Genomic DNA, 20,787 nt, shown 5'->3' with positions numbered 1-20,787 from the left:
GAACCGGGACAGCCTTTGAATTGAAATTGTAACTTCTTTGTTTTCTACTAAAAACCTAGACAGAAATAAGTAATTCACGGAGGGAAGCATTGACCTGTTTTGTTAACTGCATTACCGAAGGGAAAATGCAGCAACAGTGGCTGCCCTGAGCTTGGTCAGGGGGCATTGTGAAGGCCAGAGACACCCGTTCAGGGACAGTCAGCCCCTGGTCACTTGTCAGATTATCCCACGCCATGCAGATTTTTAATCCCATTCTGACTGCTGTCCAAGGCTGATGTAGGGCCTCTTTGTCTACTGTTAGCTGATACGTACCCAGGAGTTAAAATGAATTTTAAAATAAGTGAAAGGAAAACATGCTACACCACGGGAATGCCCTCAGGATATCTCAAAGTCAGCTATAAAATCATTTCTGGGTCATCTCTGCCCTGTTTCTCTCCACCTGCAGGGGGAGTTGAGTTAGCTGCATTGATTAATGGAAAGAATCACAGGAGCAATAAGAATTGCTAAATATTGCGTATAACATAACGTGTGTTGCCAGCGCGCAAATGATAACAAACGGGACTTTATAGGTTTTGGCTGAGCTCTGTGGAATTCCTCTGTATGAGAATCCCTCTCTCCCTCCCTCCCTTTTATTTTTCATTTTTATTTTTTGGTTATTTTCTTTGTCCTCAGTTCGAGGCATGCATATCCTGTGAAGACAAACTCTTGACCATGGACTGTTTTGCAGGAAATCTACAAAGATGCCAACACCCAGGTTCACACATTAAGGAAAATGGTCAAAGAAAAAGAAGAAGCCATTCAAAGACAGTCTACCCTGGAGAAAAAGATTCATGAGCTGGAGAAACAAGGGACCATTAAAATTCAGAAGAAAGGGGATGGGGACATCGCCATACTGCCAGTTGTAGCTTCTGGCACATTGCCCACGGGCTCGGAAGTGGCAGCGGGTAGCTTTGTGGGACCAGGAACGGGGGCCGCCTCCTCGGGACCCTTGCCCCCCCCGGCCCCCCCACTGCCTCTGTCCTCAGATGCACCTGAAGCAGGTAAGAAGCCTCGGTGGGAGAAGGGGGTGGTATTGGGATATTTGTCTCTCCCTCCCTCCCTCCCTCCCTCCCTCCCACTGGTCATTTATGTCCTTTGTCTGCTTTTGTGGGCATGTGCTTTTATTTATTGATTTTAAGAACTTTTTACATTTTGGGATTGAGGCTATAAATCTTCGTTTCACGTGTGTTGCAGGATATGCCCTACTCGTTGGTGATGAAATTTTAGCCTTTGAAAAATTTCTTTGTGCTTTCCGGTGTTCTTTGTGTGCACATGGCATATTGTAGGAAAACCATTCCCCTGCTTTCAATTTGTTTCTTTTCTTTTGCTAGTGCAAAATGGTCCAGTAACACCGCCTGTGCCACCCCCGCCCCCACCCCCGCCCCCTCCCCCGCCCCCTCCCCCCCCTCCCCCGCCTCCACCTCTGCCGGGTCCTGCCGCCGAGACTGTGCCAGCTCCTCCGTTACCACCACCCCTCCCTCCTTCTGCACCCCCGCTGCCTGGGACGTCTTCACCCACAGTGGTTTTCAACTCAGGATTAGCAGGTAAGAGTGCAGAACTAAGACTCAGGTACTTGTGTAAGGAATACTCATTCGTTTTACCTCCGAGGGTTAAAGCCATTCTTTCAAAGTCCAAGTCTCTTGAAATTATGCAGATCTCTTGAGAGAACACCCCTGCTCTGTGCATGGGAATTGTCATGCCCAAGAGGCATTTCTCTCTCAGTCCTTTTGTCACACTCTCCCTAGTGAGAAGTTGTGATCCTGCACCCGTCTTAGCACCTTCTTGAAGAAGAGAGACTGGTTACCTTCTTAGGGATCACCGCATTTTCACGGGTTCAGCAAACATGCCTGGACATCTGTTGCAGTCGAAGCTCTGACACCGAATGCTTCTGGTGCTTGTGGTTCTTTTTATCTTGAAGATATTTGCAATGTCACCCAAAAAAGGGGACAGTGCCTTTTTGTGTGATTGCCAGATGTAGGCTTCCAGGCATTTCTTCTGGGCATTTGAGGACCTCAGAAGTAGCTGTAGTTCAATGGAGCTTCAAGAGGAAATGTTGCCACAGCAGTGTCTCCATGCCTCGAAATGCTTCCGAGTGTTGTACCTTGCCTTCCTGCTGACCAGGACAAAATGCAGCAGGGTGGGTGGGGGCAAGAGGAAGACAGTTGCTCTAATGCCTTGAAATACAAGTTCTTATTTTTGACTCACGGAAATGAATGTTTACTCTTCTCTAAATACTGCAAGCCATTTTCCCAGCCATGGCGTGTTTTCCTGGCATTTGGAACTGCTCTGAGCTTTGCTGGGTGCTGTCCCCGTGACATCAGATGATTTTGCCTCCTCAGCTGCTTCAGTCCCTCTGCGAGTTCTCCTCTTTCTCCTGAAGAGCCACTGTAATAGTCTCCATTTCCAAGGCTGCAGTAGTTCTCAGAGCCTTTTTCCCAAAGTCTAAACGACAGTCGTAGCTGTAAAACATTTCCCAGCCTCCATCATGTCCCATCACAGCTTCTCCAGCTGGTCTATAGGCTAACTCATCCTAGTGACAGAAAGCCACCCACTGCAAACTTGTTCCACACCAAATACATGGTGTTTACTTCCACCCCAAGTGCTGTAAAACTGTCCAAGTAGCCCGGCCGGCTTGGCTCAGTAGTTGAGTCTCGACCTATGATCCAGGAGATGAAGGTTCGATTCCTGGTCAGGGCACATGCCCGGGTTACGGGCTTGATCCCCAGTGGGGGGCGTGCAGGAGGCAGCCAATCGATGACTCTCTCTCATCTTTGATGTTTCTATTTCTCTCTCCTTCTCCCTTCCTCTCTCTGAAATCAGTAAAAACATTTTCTTTAAAAAAAACTGCCCAAGTAACAAACATGTACATGTTCAGAGTAATGTTGGCAGGAAGCCAGTGGCTTATTTTAACCTTTCAAGGTCTTCCCCATCTACCACTTTCTTTTAGAGCTTTTATTGCATCTGAAGAACAAAAATTGAAAGTGTGTCATCGTGGAACTGTTGGCTTTTGGAATGTAAACAAACAAAAAACCTCTTAACCAGCCCCAGGAACCTGTCCCATCAACAGGCTGTTTTCAGTGTGAAAACCTGTCATTGTCGTGTGCACCTGGGCTCACTGGTTAGGCTTGCCCCCTAAGCGTGCTCACCATGAGATGTGCCTGCTGTGGTGTCTCTCCTTCGGTCCTGTTTACTTTTTCTCTGGCAAAACCTAACGCTTGATGCAGCTTCCACTCGCCTGAGCTCTAATGCAGAACTCAGCACTGCCAGGCTGAGATGTATGGGTCCAGGTCCCTTCTGAACAGGTCTGGTCTTCTCTAGTTAATTTTTTGGACAACTTAATTTAAAAAATGTGTTGGTCCTGTTGCTTCCCTTTTTTATGGTGTGGAATTCTGTTGAGCCAATTCCCCACTGCCACCTTTAGAGCTGGTACCATTGGGAGTTTTCCCCTTTGTGTCTCATGCAATTTAGAGGACTGTGTGTAGGATTGACGGAACTCCTCTTTATAAAGTGCAGTAAGTGTCCTTTAAACAATAACAGGATGTTCTGTTTTACAAGATGTGAGGATTATAAGAACCTTATGAGTATTTGGTAGCTTGAGATCAGGCAGTTTCTACAAAGCCTTTAAGCTCTTTTCGTTACTCACCCTTAATTTGGCCGTTAATGTTTAGTAGTTCAGCCCATGTTGTGAGATGTTTTGCCAGTGTGTTCAATAGCTGTCTCTCTCTGGAGCCAAATGCCAGACAGAATCAGGATATCCTGGTAGAGCGAGACACAGAGCTGAGGTGATATGCCGAGGGCTCCTGGGAAGCCAGAAACCTGTGGCATCACTAGGTCCCCGGATCTGCAGGCAAAAGGATGCCTGTCCCTTCAACAGGCAATGAGCAAATGTGTTCTTAGTGGCCGAGACAGGGACCAGGAAGAGGTCCCCTAAGTTTATTTAGTCGAGTTTTCTTTGCATTTTGTAGAGGAAATATTAGTGGTGAGAAATGTGCATTTGAAGTGTAAGGCTGACCCTCAAACCTGCGACTGATTGACCTGGCTCCCGCTTCCTAGGTAGGTCATGGACGACAGACCACTGGGCAGTCTGCGCCCTGTTCTGTCCCTATGGCAGAATGTGCTTTGGAACTTCACACTGGGAGTGTGGACTCTGCTTGAGTATTTTCCATTAAAAATCGTCTGTATCTCAGGAGTACTTAGCCCAGTTGAATGTGGCTGTTTGGGACCACTATAATGAAATCATTTTTTTCCCCTTTTCTAAAAAGGATTATTTTTTAAAACAAAATAAATGAGTCTTCAAGGCAGGCCTGGCTCCCAGGGAAATGAGCTTTTGGCTCTGTGCTGACTCGTGAAATGTGTCCAAGAAGCACAAGATTGTACGCAGAGTGTGTCAACTGCTGAGCCGCTTGACTCTAACCGTCTGTAATTTGTTTGTATTTTCTTTGTTTTTCCTGCTTCCACAAAAGACGGGCCGATCAAGCTTTTCTGTAGGTTGCTCCTCATGAGTGTGTTGAGTTTTGCCTTGTGCTCCCATTGGTCACACCGTGCCTACATCTGTCCACTCCACCTTACACTGACCCATTGCATTTTGACTGTGTGTCTGCGGGAGTCTTGGTGTTGGCTGACTGTTTGCCCAGGTTTGCCCACGCTTCTCAGTTGGACCTGTAGAAGAGATTATGGCCCTTTCAGCAGACATCCTGGATCCTGTGCCACATTCCTTTCTCCCTGAGGAAAGGAGTGTTTTTCCGTTTAGTTTAATTTTCATAGTTGGATCGATCTAAGGCCTCAGCTCTAGAAGGAAGAGCTGCTTGGGTGCTGCTTTTCCATTTCCTCCCCCGGTCTCCGGCTCTGTCTGTGGAACACACCCACCCACCAATGCGAAGCCACTTCCCTTAGCCTGAACACTGTATGCCACAGTCACCTACAAGCCTCTCCTCCCCGGACCATTCCCCCATTCCCCAAACTCAGGACAGCCTTCCCGTGTTCTGATCTCAGGCTTGTTTCTAATCTTGCTAAAGAGTTAATGAATAAGGTGGCTGCAAATGGAGTGACCTCTGGTGAGTGTCTGGAGGCCTGCCACGCCTGTGGAGGGACAGTGGAACCAAATGTCACTGGCCGCTTACCTAAGATTATGTAAAGATCCCGCACAGCCCCTTCCCCTGCTGTCCCCTCATTCCCACTCAACGTCACCGAAGTCCCAGCCGAGAGGAAGGTCTGTTCCTGTGTCCCATGAAGGATACGGGTTTTCCTGGGCAGCACAGGCAAAAGAGGAGTCCAACACTGTTGGGCTGTAGGGGCTGAGATGTCACACTTGGGAGTGGAAAGGCCTGCTGTGGCAAAGCTGTGTTTCTGTGTCCTGCATGCCTTTTGTGTTGATTATCAGAGGACTTCCCTGCTGTGTATTATGTGGCATCTGTAACTCTGGAGGAATGAGAGGCACTGTCTGCTTCCCCTTTCAGTTACCTCCCACTGAGGCAGGCAGCCAGGTAAAAGCCCAGTTGTGTTTTGCATTTTTCCCCCCCTGCACTGAAGTTCCCTCTTTCCCTTGTTAGTGATGGCAAATAGCAAAGCTCCCAAACAGTGTGGTTGGCGTCCCAGGACAGATTTAAGAAGGTGAATATATATAACTTTAAATGGTTTGGGAAGATTTCTTTATGAAATGTCATTAACTAATGGAATTCTTAATGGATTGCCTTTTTTAGCTCATTTCCCAAAAGTAAGAGGAGTTGGCACTGCCCCCTTGACCCTTCAAAGATAGGTCCCTCCCTCCCTATTAAGAGGTTTTCAGTATTAATAGTGAGTTCATCCATGCCTTCTAGCCACAATAGCTGACCCCTGGGGAGAACTTGCTCTCAAGAGGCGGAAGGGATGGTGGCCATTCTCAAAAAGCAATAGAAACCCTGATTCCAAGTACCCCTTCTGTCTTCTGAAACATTTTCTGTTTGGGGCCATTCATGGTCCTTCGTGTGCTTGAAATAACTCAGCAACCAGTATAATCCCCATTTTCGAAATCCTCCACAGGAATGTATTGCTCTGGCTGCTAGTTAGCATCCCTGGTGTCTTTAATAGCCGCTGTCTACAGTGGCTCATCATAGTTTAAGATTCATTTGGAGATACGTGTTCTAGAACCAGGAATTAAGGATGTCAAAATAGGACTCATGCTCACCAATATCAAACTGAGTTGCACAGAGTACTTGCCCTCTGTGCTGTCTAATAACATTTGTAATAATTTCTGCTCCCCAATGCTTTATTTGTCCTAAGCATTGCCCTAACATTGTGACTGTAATGCAGCAAACCAGATGCCCTCATTAATAAACAAAAAAATCAACCCCTGGCTCTGAGATAACTTGAACACAACTCCGTATCAGTCAGCCAAGCGATGGCCTCACATTGCTCCGGCCAGAGCCACGTGTGATGGTTTGAAACACCTGAGCGCAGCTTGCCAGCCTTCCTCCAGGGTTCATGTGCCATTCGCAAGGACCGTTGTCTGATTGTTCTTGAGGGTCACGGGGTCTTGGTGGAATCTTAATTTTGTTCTCTCTGACCTCTGTAGCTGTGAAAATTAAGAAGCCAATCAAGACGAAATTCAGAATGCCAGTATTTAACTGGGTCGCCCTGAAGCCGAATCAGATCAACGGCACAGTCTTCAACGAAATTGACGACGAGCGAATTCTGGAGGTACCTGTCCCGCTGGCTCGACTCGCGGGGCCCCCTGTGCAGCAAGGCCCGAATGGGTGCCTGGGAGCCTGGACATCTCAGTGATTAAACGGCTGGTTTAAGGGCTTTGCTGGAAAGAAAAAAAGGATATGTAATGTCAGAGAATAAAATTGGAAACTTTTATAAGGTGGTTCTAAAACTATGTTTAAAAAGTTATGTTAAAATGAAGTAGTTTTGAGCATGTTCCATGTACTCCAAACATATATATGTATATATCTGACACAATATCTGCCCTTAACTTATAAAAAGGCGTAAAACTCTTTATTAAATTTTAAATGAATGAAGACTTAATAATCACACTCACTAGCTGGTTTGGTGCATAGTTTTAGTCTGTGGTTGCCATCCCTGCAAGCTAATCATTGAAAGGAATTTGAATTGGCTGGTTGGGATCTGTCATCTACTGCAGACGTTCACGTCTGTGTGTGTGGCGTAAGTCACACTCTAACACAGGAGAACAGAGCAGGCCATGGTCAAAAACAACTGAGAAGAAGGAAGTTCTTTGACATTTAAGAAGCTGTCTAAATGGTGGCTTCCTGACTTACTTTTTAAATATAATCCATTTGTCTTCTCTACCCCAGGATTTAAATGTGGATGAATTTGAGGAAATATTTAAGACAAAAGCCCAAGGTCCTGCCATTGATCTTTCCTCAAGCAAACAGAAGATAACACAGAAGGGATCCAACAAAGTGACGTTACTAGAAGCAAATAGGGCCAAAAACCTTGCCATAACTTTAAGGAAAGCTGGGAAGACTGCCGATGAGATCTGCAAAGCTATCCATGTGTAAGTTCAGGGCGTTCTGGGAAACGATATTTCAGTAAATCTAGGATAAAAACAAGAACGTTACGAATTCATAGATGACAGAAATATTTCAAGAGTGAGGCAAGATCTGAGAGAAAAGATGGAGTGATTCTTGGTATCCACATCCCAGAGTCCCTTTGTCACATATATGCAACTTTAGAGTTTAATAAAATGTTAACACAAAAGAGGTGGACCAGAAGTTGCCCTCGGGAATGCTGTGTTACAATGAGTAATTATAATCGTTTTGGAAGATTAACAACGGGATCATGACATTCGTTATCTTGGTCTGCTCTCTTATGTTGGTCTACAGCAAAGCTTACATAAAAGGAAAGTTGAGTGGAGTGTTGCAGATGCTAAGAAGAGGGAGAAAATGTCAGTTTTCTTTGGAATATCTGAATTTTATTCAGATTTGTTGAATGCAAATGTGATGGCATTTGTGGAATGATGCAATTCAGCGCCAGATGCATACAGGATACAGATGCACATTTTAATTTATAACAATAGGAATGTGATTGCTGTTGCTTTTAGTGCTTTCAGGACATTTTAAGCAAAGTTCAGTTCCCTTTTTTATCCTTGAAGAGCAGAAGGCATTTTTTTTTTTGTTGTTTTTTTAAAAAAAGACATCTTTACTGATTTCAGAGAGAGGAAGGGAGAGGGAGAAAGACAGAGAAATATCAATGATGAGTCATTGATTGGCTGCCTCCTGCACGCCTCCTACCGGGGACCAAGCCTGCAACCTGGACATGTGCCCTGACCTGGAATCGAACCGTGATCACCTGGGTCATAGGCCGATGCTCAACCGCTGAGCCACGCCAGCCGGGCAGAAGGCATTGGTTTTATTTATTTTTCTGTTAGAAGGACCTTTCTACTCTTCATATAGTCGTGATGGCTTTGAAATATGATAAGGATGTTATTAGATGTTTTAGGAACTAAGTCATTGTAAATTGGCATTTCATAAATTTTGATCTGGGATTTCTGCAGCAGTAAATGGCCCCGAGAAATCATTTGTTCCAATTTTATGTTCTCAGCCAGGATCCTAATCTAATAATCTAGTGCATCCTACAGTCTGTTCTGATTTCTGAGGTTGAAACCTGATATGCACTTTGGTTTTTAATTTTCATATGCCTTGTTTGTCATGATGATTAAATATAATTATTTGGCTGAACAGAGATTGTCCAGAGAATAAAATAGAGGTTGTAGCAGTTACTTCATTTGTTCAGACTGAGCGCGCATCCACAAAGCCCTGGCATTCCTTCAAGGGGTGTATATATTGAAGCCAAAATGTCCATATGGCACAGGCATTTGGATGCATTTTTTTCTAAGGAAGAAAATACATGCCAGATTGTTGGTTTAATTGAAATATTTTACAGAGTTCACTAGGTATTCTATAATTGTGTGTATAATATTAATCTCCTAATTAGCAGTACTTAACATGCCTAGATCCATGTCCTTGAATGACTTAACCATCGATGCTTCAGCCTTCCTCTGCCTCTTCCTACTGTCATTTATTGCTGATTTGTAGAGGCTTAGAGCTATACTAATAGCTTAAAAACTGAGTGTGGTGATGTGACAAGGTCCAGGTTGTCAGGAAGGACCCGTGAAGGTGCCTGATGCACAGTTGGGAGCCACCACCGTGCGGGGGCATCTTCACCGTCCAGCTATGAAGAACGGACTCGGTGGCCATGCGCTGGACCAGGTGGAGGCATGGGTGGAAAGGGAGGAGGTTTTCTCTCCAACACTGACATGTCCACATCTGTCTTCAGGTTCGACTTGAAGACGCTGCCTGTGGACTTTGTAGAATGTTTGATGAGGTTTTTGCCGACAGAGAATGAAGTGAAAGTGCTTCGGCTCTATGAGCGGGAAAGGAAGCCACTGGAGAACCTGTCGGATGAGGACCGCTTCATGATGCAGTTCAGTAAGATCGAGAGGCTCATGCAGAAGATGACCATCATGGCCTTCGTCGGGAACTTTGCCGAGAGCATCCAGATGCTGACCCCCGTGAGTGGACCGGCTCTGGCCGGGAGGGGGTCCCAGGAGACACAGAATCTTTCTTGTCTGTGGAAGTCTCTCTCTCAGAATTGAACTTAGTGTCATGGGCTCTAAAGACTCCTTCCCAGAACTCTCCAGATTCCATTTTTATTTCAACCATCTTTTTCATATTGTGTGTGCCAAGTAAATGTGAAAATGGCGACTTTCCATTCTCCCTGTGGCCCTTCTCCCTAGAGAATGCCATCTTCTGCGCCTACACAAGTCCTCTGGATTTTAAAGTACCCATCAGTACCGAGGACAAAGAGAAGCCGTTCTCTCAAACTTAGTCCCCTCCTGAAGATACCGGTTCTCTGGCTGGGTGGACAGGGCTGAAAACGTGACTTCGATTTCTAAAAATGACCCCGTGTCTTTAGTGAACAGGTTTATTGGCTTTCATTGGAAGCATTACATTTATCGCAGGCATCTCCTTCCTTGGAAGTCTGGAACAGTACACTGTGGTGATGTAGAAAGAAGAGCCACCCATCTCTTGTTCCTCTGTGTTGATCTGGTGGAGACTTATGAATGTCATAAACATAAATATCGTAAAAAGTTCTTTGCCAGGTCTATTTCTAAACAAACTTTTTAAATAACTGATTATAGTAGTACTTCTGCTCAAGATGTGTTCTGAGAGCTTCTGGAGGGTGATTCTATTCCTTTGCTGTTTTGTTTTGATTCTTGGGCCATTGATTTAAAATATAAACTGTGTTCCGTGACTGGAGGTGGAGAGCAGGGAGCTGAGTTCTGCTCGAAGATGCTGCTGACTGAGACTCGTGGTCATAGGTTTTGTGATAAGGAAGTTCTCAGTTACTTCTCATTTCAAACACTTTTAGAGAAGAGCTTGTATGTAATGATATGGTTACCCATGACCTAGCAGACACTTTAAATTTATGTTCAGGGAAAACAGAATCTCAGCATTGAGCTTTAAGGTCTAAACGCAGGCCTGTTTTCTTCTGTGTTAATTTTTAGTTTCCAATTAGAGTTTCCCATTTTTAACATCTTTTTTTTTTTCCTCTCTCTCTCTTTCCCTCTCCTTTCTTCCTTTGACTGGAATCTAGCAACTGCACTCCATTATAGCAGCATCGGTCTCTATAAAGTCGTCTCAAAAACTCAAGAAAATTCTGGAGGCAAGTGAAGTTTCCCTGTGTGCGTGGATGGAGGGCGGGCCTGCAGCTGCATCCTCCTCCTGGGAGCTGAGCTGATGGGCTTCTCTCTTCTTGCTTTTTTCTGCAGATCATCTTGGCCCTTGGGAACTATATGAACAGCAGCAAGCGAGGAGCAGTTTATGGATTTAAACTTCAGAGTTTAGATCTGGTGAGTGGACTGACAGAAATGCGAGAGCTCTGCGAGGGATATAACAGCTGGCAAAGATTAGGTCCTGGAGCCCTTGGATGTGGGCTGGGATGTGCTGATGAAGAGTCTCCGCTAGTGGGAGGACCAGTTGGTGCACATTTTCCAGAACACCATTTGGCAGCAAGCACCTAGCTCCTTGAAAATACTCATACCCTTTGACCTAGTCTTTCCATTTCTAGGAATCTGTCCTCAGGAGTCTGAATGATGGATGCAGTGTTTTATTCGTCATTGCAAATGATTAGCCACAATGTAAAGAGCCAAGATTTGGGGAAATGATTAGATATGCTATAGCAATAGTTAATACAATGATCTATTTATTCTTCAACTGTTAGAATACTCATGAAGAATTTTCAAAGAAATCGAGAATTTTGTATTGAGAAAAGAAAGGGTATAAATGGGATGCACAGATAAATTTCAGCTAAGTAGGTACGAAAAGATGGAATAGAAGTATGTTGAGATATTTACAGAGAGGATGGTTGGAATTAGGGAATTTTTTTTTTTTTTAACTGCTTCTTTATACTTTTCTGTGTTTTCTAAAAAAAATTTTTTTTTTTCCTGGGTGTACAGGGTGCTCTGGTTTTCAGAGTCACCTGACTTACATAAATAGGACTAGAGAAAATCCTGCATGGCACCCTCTCCCCCAGCTGTGCGGGGCTGATGTGGCTTCCACGTGAGAAGGGGGGGCAGTGGGCTGAGTCGCCAGCCTCGGGGAGACGTGGCTGTTTGATAGGGAGTATCCACTTAGTCACAGTTCTGTCCCCCAGAAGGTCATGGTCAGTTAGGCACGTTTGATTTGAGTCCTGAGAGGCCGTGGACTCAGAGGGGGGCTGAGTTAAATGGGAAGACTGCGGCATAGGAGCCCCGCTGTGTAGGGAGGGCCTGTGCACACCTGCCGGCTCCACGCGCACTCCAGCTCTGGGCTTGCACCTTGGCGAGCACTGGAACTGGAGTCTTGTGCTGTTAAGCCAGGAGAGGTGGTGTAGCAGATGGGTAGGGGGAGTTCCTGTGAGTGAAGGTGTGGGAACAGCTCTAGGTGCTAGGGCCCCCCTAAAGCTGAGCATGTTCCCTGGTCAGGAAGTCCTCTAGTCGTTTAAAAGTCAGTGGGCCGGTTCATCGAGGAACAGATCCAGTCTTGACTCTCCCGTGGGAATGTCTTTTTGTCCATGTCGGGGCACCTGTACTCGGTCAGTGACTGGGGGAGAACTTCATCTGATGGGTAACTCTCTCACGGCCTTTCCCTCTGACCCTTATTCCCTTTTGTTTTCAGCTTTTAGATACAAAGTCAACAGACCGAAAGCAAACACTGTTGCACTATATATCGAATGTTGTAAAGGAAAAATATCAGCAGGTGTCCCTGTTTTACAATGAGCTTCATTATGTGGAGAAAGCTGCTTCAGGTACTTGACTTTAGCTGTTAATGTTGCTCCTGGGTGTTGAATGCCTCTAATCATGGGGGGGGGGGGGGGGCATTCCCTGCCTAAGCAGACACTCTGATCATGGGGGGGGGGGGTGTTGAGCATTCCCTGCCTAAGCAGACACTCTGATCATGGGGGGGGGGGTGTTGAGCATTCCCTGCCTAAGCAGACACTCTGATCATGGGGGGGGGGGGTGTTGAGCATTCCCTGCCTAAGCAGACACTCTGATCATGGGGGGGGGGGTGTTGAGCATTCCCTGCCTAAGCAGACACTCTGATCATGGGGGGGGGGGGTGTTGAGCATTCCCTGCCTAAGCAGACACTCTGATCATGGGGGGGGGGGGGTGTTGAGCATTCCCTGCCTAAGCAGACACTCTGATCATGGGGGGGGGGGGTGTTGAGCATTCCCTGCCTAAGCAGACACTCTGATCATGGGGGGGGGGGGTGTTGAGCATTCCCTGCCTAAGCAGACACTCTGATCATGGGGGGGGGGGTGTTGAGCATTCCCTGCCTAAGCAGACACTCTGATCATGGGGGGGGGGGTGTTGAGCATTCCCTGCCTAAGCAGACACTCTGATCATGGGGGGGGGGGGTGTTGAGCATTCCCTGCCTAAGCAGACACTCTGATCATGGGGGGGGGGGTGTTGAGCATTCCCTGCCTAAGCAGACACTCTGATCATGGGGGACAGGGGGAGCATTCCCTGCCTAAGCAGACACTCTGATCATGGGGGGGGGGGTGTTGAGCATTCCCTGCCTAAGCAGACACTCTGATCATGGGGGGGGGGGGTGTTGAGCATTCCCTGCCTAAGCAGACACTCTGATCATGGGGGACAGGGGGAGCATTCCCTGCCTAAGCAGACACTCAGAGCCTCTTTCAGGAGTCACGGCCACAGCATCCAGCTCTGAGCTGCAGCACGTGGGCTGTGGGGCTGCCCACTCCTGGGGGCAGTGATGAACTTGGAAGTGAAGGCGACCTCCTTCCTTGTCCTCTCTATAAAGATGCAAGTCTCTGGGCCTCGTGCGCCTTCCCTCTTCCCATTTTCTTGCCCTTTTTGTTCTGTTGCTGCTGTTTGAGATAAGAGAGTGAGGACCTGAGAATCGCCCCCCAACACACACTTTGCTTTTGCGATGGTCCATGTGCTCAGGTGTGGCAGTTCTCAACATTTTGCCTCTAGCCTGAAAACAAGTCAAATTACCAATACTTCTTGGTTGTGACTTTGCTATGACAGTTATGCATTTTCGCATTTAAATCATCAGTGACTCTGAGATAGCTGGGCTGTACTCAGTAATCATATCCCCGTGTTGCAGATGAGAAGACTGACTGTTTTAGAGGTTAAGCGTCTTGCTCAACTTCACATGGGTCACAAGCAGTAGAAACAAGATTAGAACCTAGACGCTGTATCATCCAAGCTGCCATGTCCTCTCAAAGGATTTAGGTTAGAAAGGGGAACAACGTGCAGATCTACCTCAGAGTTAGTTACAGGCTGTGATTCCCAAATTATGGTGTTGAAACAAGGTGCTTACTACAAATTCATATTCCTGACGCCTACCTCAGAATTACTGAATTGAATCTTTTAGGCTATTATCACAGTTTGCATGTCCATTGCAACCTCTGTACTTATAGGCATAATCGAGTTTTATTTATCTTTTTAAACTTTATTTTTCAGTTGCAGTTGACATGCAACATTATATTCGTTTCAGGTGTACACAATAGTGATTAGACATTTATAGAACTTCAAAGGTCACTCTGAGCCTAGTACCCCATCTGACACCATCAGTTATTACAATATTACTGACTATACTCCCCATGCTCTACTTTTCATTCCCGTGACTGTTTTCCTAACTGGCAGTCTGTACTTTCTGATCCCTTTCACCTCTTTTACCCAGCCCACCCCCCATCTGGCAGCCATCAAAAGGTTCTTTGTATATTTGAGTTTAAGTGTTATATGTCTTTATAATTCCCTTTGCCCCTGGTGAACTGATCATGGGAATAAATGGATGAGCAAGTGAACAAGTGACTGAGGTGCACTGTTACTGGGACGGATGCTGCTGGAACCATAGTGGAGGCTGAGAGCAGGTGGAAATGATAGTGTGACTCGGAAGGACGGTGCAGTGCAGGCTGTGACAGACCTACCGAGGGGGTCAGGGCTCCCTCAGGCTGTGACCAGGATTTCTGTTCTGGTGGAGTGATTTCCCTTCTTTCAAGTTTTCCTTTGCCTAAATTGGAGGTCTTCAGCGTCACAATTCAAATTTTTAAAAAAAAGTTTTGAAGAATTCCTATCCTATTAGAACAAATGAGATTCCCAAAAAGTATCATTTGAAAAAAAAATTAAAAATCAGTGGCAGAAAACAGGGAGATCGAGGGAACTCTCTGGCTGAATTGTCTTCTGTGTTCGCTTTCTGGTGCCCCAGTAGCTGACACGGCTTCCTTAGACTTTCATCCATTTATTCATGCACCTTCGTGTATCCTGTGAACCTTTTTGATTCCCTGCTGTGTGCTTGGCATTAAGTGTTGAGGAGTCAAAGGCGACCAAGACTGTGAGTGTCGTGAGGGAAGGCGTACTGCGTTTTTCTGTAATCCAGGCTTGTGCAGAGCTGCGTCAGGCTGTGGGAGCCAGAGCTGGGGCCCAGACCTCCTGCAGGAGCCTATCTGCTCTGGGAGGTGGCCACATTGTGCTTGGAAAGGTTCATGCTAATAAACCCTTCTGAAGCAAGGAAGGGTTACTTAACAAAAAGAAGCTGTCCAAAGGCTGTCTTGGGTCCAAGAGGGCAATACAACTAAAGTTCAACAGGTAAAATGCTACCCCCTGCCGGAGAGCCACAGAAATGCAAAGATTCAAAGTGTTAAGAGCCTGGAACCTCAATAGTGGGCCAGTCAATAGGCCATCACCTCCTGTAGAGACTTGGAATAGTTGTGTGAAAGCCCAGGATTTGGAGTCCACGGTGGTTATCTGAACTCCATCTCTGCCACCCCCCAGCTGTTGATCCAGGACAGGCCACGTAACCTCTTTATGCTGCTGTTCCTTGTTGGTGAAACAGGCTAATGGTACAAATGAATTATTGCACATGAAGAACTTAATGTGGTGCTTGGGAGTGAGCACTGGGTAAGGTATTTATATTAAAGGCTGTTTGCAGTGAAGGCTGGAAATGAGATCTCAGGCCCCTGAGTAACCCTAGGAATCCAATGAGAGCTCAGCTTACTGGCCAGGCCCACTGTGGTTTGGACTTTCCTGGTTGAGGTTCACGAGAACATTGCTTTCTCTCCTTCAGTCTCCCTTGAGAACGTCCTGATGGATGTCAAGGAGCTCCAGAGGGGCATGGAGCTGACCAAGAGGGAGTACACCATGCATGACCACAACACGCTGCTAAAGGAGTTCATCCTCAACAACGAGGGGAGGCTGAAGAAGCTGCAGGACGACGCCAAGATTGCACAGGTCGGTGTCTGTGCCCTCCACACCACAAAGAAGTGGTTGGGTCCCTTAAAGCCACCTGGGGTGCTGGCTCTGGACTTGGCGGGGAAATTGCCCTCTGTCTACTGACGGTAGAAATCTTATGTAGCTAATGATTAGGGGGGGATGCCTCTTCACATATTGTACCTGGAAGGGCCCCTGTCCTGCTCATTGCTTACTGTCCCCTCTAATTCGGGTTTTTTTCACCCTCTTCTCTAGAGGGCTCCCCCTTTCCCCTCCACTGCTAGGCTTCCTGTATGTGAGTCCTGGGTTCCGTTCAGCCAGCGTGTGTCAGGCCTGTGCTCAGCAAAGCAGTGTTCCCAGTGTGGGGGGTTTCTGTAGGCCTTTGACCTTGAAATCTTACACTTCACTGGGCGGTCCAGTCTACACACTTGAAAAACCGCCAGAATGGACTGCATGCCGTCATAGAAGCGAAGGCAGAGCGTTGTGGGAACTCAGAAAGCAGACGTGGTAGGATGGCTCCCGTTTCAGGCTGGCAGCCTGTGTCACAAAAGAGTGCAAGCAGACACTTGAGCGTCCCTGATGTGGGGCTACTGTAAGGAGCATAGAAGCAGTGAGCTGGGATTTTGAGTGTGAGTGACTTCTGAGATTCCCTCTAACCTTGTTGGTTTTAAGTTCTGAGTGTGTGGGGTGTGTGTGTATAGGTGTGTGTGTAGGTGTGCATGTGTGTCATCACTGCTGCTTTGCTGCAGCTCTTTATCCAGAGTGCCGAGTTCAAATGCCGGAAATTATGAAGTTCAAAAGAAATGTGCTTTTTCACAGGACGCCTTTGACGATGTAGTGAAGTATTTTGGAGAAAACCCCAAGACAACACCCCCGTCTGTCTTCTTCCCCGTCTTCGTCCGGTTTGTGAAAGCCTACAAGGTAAACGGGAGCGTCGCGTCCCTCGGAGCCTGCCTTGGCCCTGGGCTTCAGGCGACGCCCTCCCGGAGCTGGCTGAGCCTCCACAGCTCGGCGGCCGCCCCTGTTTGTCTGGGCAGCAGGTCTGGGTGGTCAGCATGAGTCAGCGGTCTCTGCGCTGCGGAGGCCAAGTGTCCCTGCGGCCCTCAGCCCGTCATGCTCCCTGTCCCCACCCAGCCCCTCCCGTCCTGGGGCTCAGCCTGAAACAAAAGCTCTCGGCTGCTGCTTGGGGCAAGTGAGATGCTCCAAGACCATTGCTGCCTCGTTGACAATTCACCCTCACAGGCATGTTACAGCACCTAGAAGATCCAGGCCTCCCCGGTGGTGAATGGGGACAGGACTGGGCCCGGCCCGTGGCCTGGCGCTGTAGCTGAGGTCAGAGCAGCCCGCCTGTGTTGGTCCGGCCAGGCCTTTGGCCCGCCTGGCCCAGCATTTCTCCAGTGTGCTGAGATGGCCCTAGGAAGGACGATGGCTCTTTGTTTCTTTATGGGGATCAACAGTGGCCCGCCCTTTAAGTGGGAGGCCCTCTTTGACACAGTCCAGGCTCATAGTCTTGAAAATGTTGTGACCCAAAGAGGCACATGAAAAAAGACTTTGTCCCTTGAGAAAGAATGACAAGGAGGGTGTATGGGTTTTAGCGCCCTTAGGAGCCTGCAGTTCCTGTTCTCCCGGCTTATCCGCATATAACCCTAATGCTGGTGGAGGGAGGGGAAGTGTGACTGTCGAGGGGAGGAGGGATGCGTCGGGGTTATCTGCGTTTTTGAGAAGTTTCGTAGGGGAAATGGTGAGTCGCTTCTGCAGCCCCACTAGAGGCTGATAGCTGCGGAGAGCCGTCCTTGGGCCTTTTTCTGAAACTCAAAAGATCGCAGTATTTAGCCATCTCCTCTCAGCAGGGCTTTGGGTAGCAGTGATAGCACACGCTGTTTGCAAAAGAAAAATGTCCTTGGAAATGAGGACGGATCCACACACAGCACAAAGTCCTTGTGGGAGACACGCAGGAGCCAGGAGCAATGAGAAAGTCGCTGGTCACCGGCTGCTGCCCGGGGCTCGGTCCCGGGGCTGGGGGTGGAGTGCGCAGCAGAGGTGGCTCAGGCTGGCTCCTCTTCTGTGCTGGGGCCACATTTTTTTCACATGAAAAATTATAATTCTCGGATCTAAAGAGAAAATATGTGCTATTTTAAATCGTATAATAGAAGCTGGGAAGTGGCTCTGGTTGGTCTCAAAGCCTGATGCTTCAGCAGGGACCCGTGTGGAGCAGAGGAAAAGGAGAAGCTGCCCTTGGGGCTCTGTGGGGTGTCACGGCCGTGCCTGTTGGGGTGCCCCTTCCGCATCGCTTTTCCCTGGGGTCCTGTTGGCTGGCTCCCTGGGGCACTTGTCAGGCAGTGACATTACAGGATGTGTTGCTTCCCCTGGATGTAAGAACCCAGCCTGACCCGGGCCCGGATCCAGGGATGTTGTGCAGGGATAGTAGGGTTTTAGGATATCATTGCTCCTCTCCCTTCTCAAGTTTGATCCAAAATGAAACTGAAGACAAGAGCTCGAGAGACCAAAATGTAAACTTTACCACTGATCAAAGCTGATTGGGATGTATGTGTGAGCTCACCCTCCGGCCCTGAGTTAGATGACTTAGCTCCCAGCTGTTAGAAGTCTCTTAGGGGAGGCTGACTGCAGAAGACGGGATGCCAGGGGGGCTGAGCTGGGGTGAGCCTGTTTGATTTCTCTTCCCAAATTGATCAGACTAGTCACTCTGCCTCCCTTGGGAAGGAATGTGAGGTGCGGGCAGAGAGCCTAACTCACTCAGTGAGGCCTCTGGAGGAGACAGGAGGCAAGGGAATGGTGGTGTTCCTCTAACTATGGGATCAGGAAAGGGCTCTGGATGGGGTACATTTCAGATACGCGATTCTGAAGAGACGTCGTAGAGACAGTGAAACCCCAAATCAGCGTCACATACAGGCACAAAGTGTAGATCTGAACCTTCTTCCAGTTACTCTGATTCCTGGCTCACTGAGGATTCTCTCAGAACAACGTTTTAGAATCTCGACGGCTGTCATTTCCACTGACGTATCTTCTGATTCTTCTGACTTTTCCCAGCAAGCAGAAGAGGAGAACGAGCTGCGGAAGAAGCAGGAACAGGCTCTCATGGAGAAACTGCTGGAGCAGGAAGCTCTGCTGGAGCAGCAGGATCCAAAGGTGAGGGGTGCCAGGCCTGCCCCAGGGGCTCCCCGGGGGCCAGCGGGAGAGATGGGAAAAAGCCTCACTGGCACCGGGTCCTTGCCAGTTCCTCCTAGGGCATGGGAACTTGGTAGCTGGGCATTTGTTTGTTTGTGACTTTGTTCAACAAAAACTGAAATGAGGCCAAGGGCATGTTTGTGTAGCATTTCTAAGTTTACAGAGATCTGGAACTTAAAGCTTGGCTGGATATACTGTACAGAGGCCATATCGGATGATGGACTCCTTGGTGTCAGGGAAGGCTTCATGGGGATGCCATGGGTGCTGGCCTTGCTGGCTGGAGGGCTTTGCCAAGAGGAGTGGGGGAGAGTGTGCCATGGAGGGAAACATCGTAGGTAAAGACCATGAAGGCTGGCAGGTCAAAGTCTTTCTCATCATGATCCTCTGCACCAAAGTTTTAAGAAGGTGGTGGTTATAACCATAGGGCCCAACCTTCCCATTGCCACCTGCTGGACTTTTTTTTTTTAATATATATATATAAGATTTTTTAAATTGATTTTTAGAGAGAGAGGAAGGGAAAGGGAGAAAAGGAGAGAGGGAGAGAGAAACCAATTTGAGAATGAAACATCGATTGGCTGCCTTTTACAAACCCCTACAGGGGATCGAGCCCACAACCTGGGCATGTGCCCTGACTGGGAATCGAACCAGTGACCTTTTGGTGCATGAATGACACCCAACCAACTGAGTCATACAGGCCAGGGCCCAGCTGGACTTTTGTGTGTTCTTCAGTGAATGTTTTCTTTCCAGAAGCTTTCTGAGTTTTTCTCTGAGAACAATTTGGGCTGGTGCTGTTTGTGTTTTTGGCAGAGGTTGGTTGTTGGTAACATAATGCTCAGACACATTTTGGATTTTCTCAAACCTCCAATGGGTGCTGGTCACACTAATCCCTGCCATGCTTCTTTCTTTTCAGTCTCCTTCTCACAAATCAAAGAGGCAGCAGCAAGAATTAATTGCGGAATTAAGAAGGCGTCAAGTTAAAGATAATAGACATGTATACGAAGGAAAGGATGGTGCCATTGAAGATATTATCACAGGTAAAAGATACTTCCTCATCGTGGCCCATGGAGACCCCACTGGCCCCCCCCATACTGGCCACTTACAGATTTTGCTGCTGCTTGTCCAGGGTTTACAGTTCTTCAGTTGACTTTAATCAGATCCAGAATTATGCAGAGACTCCATGCGAGTATTTGAAGTATATTTATAGTAGCCTGTATACTATCAAAGTACCCTAACATGCTCTCCGAAAAATCTTATTTCTCAATATCATTGGAACCCTTTAGATTTCACCAGGGCTCCTTCTCCTAATGGTTTTCCCTTCGATTTGTCACCATGCTCAATTTTCTTCCTCATGGTTACTCCTACCCTCCTGCCCGATTAATAAATACTATGGCAAGACCCATTCAGGGGTCTCTACTAACCATGGTCAATATAGATTTCTCCAGCTTGCTCTTTAAAAGCCTCTTTACTCGTTCAAAATAACTGAAGACAATAGGAAATCAGGAGCTGGTGCTTCTGTTCAGAAGGGCCGGTGGGCTTCTAGCCCAAGGCTGGGGAAGGGCCCTTCTGTCAGCTAAGGATGGTGCCCAACCCAGCTTGGTTCTTGTCTGACTTAAGTTGTAGCCTAATGCTTTCTGCTGGAACCAATTCTGTAGAGTTTCTGCCTTCCCTCTTACAGATCAGGACAAGAATTTGGGCCACTGGCTTGTGGCAGTGGCTTCAGGTGACGTTCCTTTCACATCTGTTGCATGTGAATACTATTAACCAGTTTCCAAGATGTTTAAACTTTTTATTGTGAGAAATACTTTAAATGTGAAAAAGTATGGAGAATGAACATGAGTTCTCAT

At 47.4% G+C, this 20,787-nt stretch overlaps 1 protein-coding gene across 5 annotated transcripts in view; it reads left to right on the top strand.

Moving 5' to 3' along the window:
* Positions 1-20,787, top strand: part of FMNL2 (formin like 2) — a 274,074-nt gene that overhangs the window by 246,637 nt on the left and 6,650 nt on the right. For all 5 annotated transcript variants that reach the window (XM_081142879.1, XM_081142875.1, XM_081142878.1 and 2 more), the window contains 12 exons: positions 728-1,040; positions 1,371-1,583; positions 6,590-6,714; positions 7,332-7,534; positions 9,316-9,550; positions 10,636-10,704; positions 10,811-10,891; positions 12,198-12,327; positions 15,615-15,778; positions 16,577-16,678; positions 18,806-18,904; positions 19,854-19,977. In XM_081142879.1, coding sequence (XP_080999005.1) covers positions 728-1,040; positions 1,371-1,583; positions 6,590-6,714; positions 7,332-7,534; positions 9,316-9,550; positions 10,636-10,704; positions 10,811-10,891; positions 12,198-12,327; positions 15,615-15,778; positions 16,577-16,678; positions 18,806-18,904; positions 19,854-19,977 — 1,858 coding nt within the window. The remainder of the gene's footprint in view (positions 1-727; positions 1,041-1,370; positions 1,584-6,589; positions 6,715-7,331; positions 7,535-9,315; positions 9,551-10,635; positions 10,705-10,810; positions 10,892-12,197; positions 12,328-15,614; positions 15,779-16,576; positions 16,679-18,805; positions 18,905-19,853; positions 19,978-20,787) is intronic.

The sequence above is a fragment of the Miniopterus schreibersii genome (assembly GCF_964146895.1).
Source record: "Miniopterus schreibersii genome assembly, chromosome: 7".
NCBI lineage: Eukaryota > Metazoa > Chordata > Mammalia > Chiroptera > Miniopteridae > Miniopterus > Miniopterus schreibersii.
The sequence above is the reverse complement of the archived record's forward strand: the minus strand, read 5'-3'. Positions and strand labels throughout refer to the sequence as shown.